This window comes from Sinocyclocheilus grahami, unplaced genomic scaffold, assembly GCF_001515645.1.
Source record: "Sinocyclocheilus grahami isolate Dianchi unplaced genomic scaffold, SAMN03320097.WGS_v1.1 scaffold2466.1, whole genome shotgun sequence".
Classification (NCBI taxonomy): Eukaryota; Metazoa; Chordata; class Actinopteri; order Cypriniformes; family Cyprinidae; genus Sinocyclocheilus; species Sinocyclocheilus grahami.
The window spans coordinates 23398-27290 of record NW_015507645.1 but is presented as its reverse complement, the minus strand read 5'-3'; the positions used below and the strand labels follow the sequence as shown (position 1 = coordinate 27290).

At 36.5% G+C, this 3893-nt stretch overlaps 2 protein-coding genes across 2 annotated transcripts in view; both read left to right on the top strand.

Moving 5' to 3' along the window:
* The window catches only part of LOC107575105 (A-kinase anchor protein 9-like), a 24151-nt gene extending 23847 nt beyond the window's left edge, over positions 1-304 (top strand). The window contains exon 12 of the mRNA XM_016261513.1: positions 118-304. Within this exon, the coding sequence (XP_016116999.1) occupies positions 118-301 (184 nt within the window). The 3' untranslated portion in view covers positions 302-304. The remainder of the gene's footprint in view (positions 1-117) is intronic.
* Positions 305-437: 133 nt separating this feature from the next.
* The window catches only part of LOC107575104 (A-kinase anchor protein 9-like), a 13150-nt gene continuing 9694 nt past the window's right edge, over positions 438-3893 (top strand). The window contains exon 1 of the mRNA XM_016261511.1: positions 438-598. Within this exon, the coding sequence (XP_016116997.1) occupies positions 438-598 (161 nt within the window). The remainder of the gene's footprint in view (positions 599-3893) is intronic.

The following is a 3893-nucleotide window of genomic DNA, read 5'->3' as shown; positions in this document are numbered from 1 at the left end:
TTAGTTGTGTGTGTGATTTGTGTGTGTGTTTTGTGTGTGTGTTTGTGTGAGTGTGTGTGTGTGTGTGTGTGTGTGTGTGTGTGTGTGTGTGTGTGTGTGTGTGTGTGTGTGTGACAGGGCTGAGGTCTCCCTGAAGGCCGCAGAGGTCGACACACTGAACGACAGACTGGCACACGAGCAGAAGAGAGCCAGAGAGCTGCAGTGGGCTTTCGAGAAGGAGAAATGCAAGTCTGACAGGAAGGAGGAGACCGAGAGAGAAGAAGTGGAGGTGAAATATATTGTGTATATTGATGGGTTATAAGCAGTGCTGGGGAAAGTTACTTTTACTTTCAATCTTTTTATTGGTATTCTGTGTGACAATACAGATTGAAATAATAACAAAGTTGAGTGAACCAGAGAGTGAGCATCTTAACTTTTCAAGTCTGATACAGTAAAAAATGTCCTGTATCCACCCGTTATGTCTCGGGGGCGAGGTGTGCTTCCACATAAGAAGGATAGCTCGTCTGGCCAAGATTGTAGCGAAAGCAACAACCTTACAATCTCGGGCTGTCAGATCAGGTCTAAGGGATACTCCAAAGAGGGCTAAGAAGGGATCAGGGTCTATATTAGTGTTGAGAACTTTATTAAATGTATCAAATACACCTGACCAGAAAGTTGCCAGCTGTGGACATGTCCAAAACATATGTAGGTGATCAGCGGGTGAATGTTTGCAGCAGTTACAGGCAGCGCTTGTAGTATTTTAGTATTTTAGTATTTTAATACTAGTATTTTAATTTTAGTATGTAATAGTATTTTACACTGCATCAAACCATGCCTAGCACATAAGGAAGAGGAGTGTACCTGGGTCAAGATGTTACGCCACAGATCCTCTGTAATAGTAACTCCTAGATCATGCTCCCAAGTATCTTTAAGAGCATCAGTGGGGTTCACATTAATTTAATTTATTAAATTATAAATGACTGAGATTAAATGCTTATGGTTTGTGCGTTTCAGGGGGATCTGATATAGTTTAAGATCAGTCAGTGCAAGTTTCTTTCAGTTGAAATTGCTCAGACTTACATTTAAGTCTTGTCTGTGAAACTGGGGGTAAAAGTCTCAACATTTCAGTATAGTTTAAGTCAATGGAAACTTACTGGAAACATTTTAGCAATAAGATTATTATTAATTAACCGTACAGCAGTATTAATTTTGTCCATGAAGATAGTTTGTAAATTTCCTACCATAAATATATCAAAACTTAATGTTTGATTAGTAATATGCATTGCTAAGAACTTCATTTGAACAACTTTAAAGATGATTTTCTCAATATTTAGATTTTTTTGCTTCCTCAGATTCCAGATTTTCAAATAGTTGTATCTCAGCCAAATATGGTCCTGTCCTAACAAACCTTACATCAATGGAGAGCTTATTTATTCAGCTTTCAGATGATGCATACATCTAAATTTCGAAAAATTGACCCTTATGACTGGTTTTGTGCTCCAGGGTCACATTTAGTCAACCTTAGTCCTGTTTTTGTTTCGTCAAGTTTAAGTCAATGTAATGCATGAGCATTTTAGTCCAGTTTTAGTCAATCAAATTTAAGTCACGTTTTCGTCATGCTGTATAATGGTTAAACTGATAAAAAATTGCTGCTATTGAAAACCAATGGTTAAAAATAAAAATAAAAAACACCTCAAACAGTCAGAATAATTAAATTTCACCATATAAAAATTTGATTGCTACAATTTTTACAGATGTTACTGATTTTGATAATGAACATAAATCTACATCTGCATCCTAACTCAAGCTACTATCAAATGTGTATTTCTAAGAGACAAAAAATTTTATATTATTAATATTATCAGGCAACACAAACCTGTTTCTTGATTTGAAACAATATTACTGAACTAAGAAATGATTTTGTTCTGACCATAAAGAATAGTTTAAAACCACAATTAACCGTCTGGTTTTTACAACTTTCACATTGGAGCAAAAATCTGCCTTTAAACTTGAAAGAAATCAAGATTTGACATTTATCGTGATAATTACCGTTATCGACTGATATGAAAAAAGTATCGTGATAATTATCGATATCGACTGATATGAAAAAAATTATCGTGATAATTATCGATATCGACTGATATGAAAAAATGATTGTGATAATTATCGATATCGACTGATATGAAAAAAATTATTTCAGCTCATTTCCAGTCGGAGTGACTGTCAGGTGTCTGAAAGTGAGTGTGATTGAGTAACTTGTAGATCTGAGCTGATCGAGACACAAACTGATTCGGATGCTTCAGTCCGATTTGATGAACTGGTTCGACTAGTTCAAGTAAAAGAACCAGTTCAAAAGAATGATTCGTTCATAAACCGGATTACAGGTTATAATGCTGTAAATAAGTTTCTTGCACAGACTGATTGTTTCGCTTCATAAGACCTCAATATATCATCAGGAGCCACAGGGTTTAATTTTGTGTTGCCTATAGATGCTTTTCTTGACTCTCAAAGTGACGGTAGCCATTGACTTGCATTTTTTGAATCATTAAGGAGCCCAGATTCTTCTTTGCTGTTCTACTGAAGAAAAAGCTACTTGTGCAGGTGTTGTAGCCCATGACCTGTGTGTGTGTGTGATTGTGATAATTATCGATATCGACTGATATGAAAAAATTATTGTGATAATTATCGATATCGACTGATATGAAAAAATTATTGTGATAATTATCGATATCGACTGAGCCATATCAGTGGATATCAATAATCACGATAATTTTTCTCATATCAGTCAATATCGATAATCACGATAATTTTTCTCATATCAGTCGATATCGATAATTATCACAATAAATTGTACATTTAGAAAAATAATGAGAAGCCATAAAAACTTTCATTTGGCCCCTTCATTCAAGTGTTCGGTTCACACATGCGCATATCAGCGGCCAGTGTCATGGGATTAACTATATAAATGATATTTGTCTTATTTAACATATTTCATTATTGCGGGTTTGTATAATATGCCAAGTTTGCATTGATTCTGAGGAACGCTGAATGTGTTTTTGAGTAAACACATGTTGATATTGAGTCTAGAGCTACAGTAAGATCATGTTCTCACACAACGCTCTGCACTGACTCCTGATTTCTGTCACCACGGCAACACCAGAGCTGTCACTCAACACATGGAAACAAAGTAACTGCTGTTACTTATTTGAAAAAGTAACTCTGATATTTCCTTCTAAATTAAAAAGTAATGCACTACTTTACTAGTTACTTGAAAAAAGTAATCTGATTACGTAACTTGTAATGCGTTCCCCAACACTGTCAGCGGCTCTCGGTCCGAGTCAAACTGTTTCCTCAGTTTAGTGACTGTTGGAGGGACTGGAGCACTGAATCAGTTCATTCATTATCAGATACGCTGCTGTTTCAGCTCATTTCCAGTCGGAGTGACTGTCAGGTGTCTGAAAGTGAGTGTGATTGAGTAACTTGTAGATCTGAGCTGATCGAGACACAAACTGATTCGGATGCTTCAGTCCGATTTGATGAACTGGTTCAACTAGTTCAAGTAAAAGAACTAGTTCAAAAGAATGATTCGTTCATAAACCGGATTACAGGTTATAATGCTGTAAATACGTTTCTTGCACAGACTGATTGTTTCGCTTCATAAGACCTCAATATATCATCAGGAGCCACAGGGTTTAATTTTGTGTTGCCTATAGATGCTTTTCTTGACTCTCAAAGTGACGGTAGCCATTGACTTGCATTTTTTGAATCATTAAGGAGCCCAGATTCTTCTTTGCTGTTCTACTGAAGAAAAAGCTACTTGTGCAGGTGTTGTAGCCCATGACCTGTGTGTGTGTGTGTGTGTGTGTGTGTGTGTGTGTGTGTGTGTGTGTGCGTGAGGGGGTTATCGGGAGGAG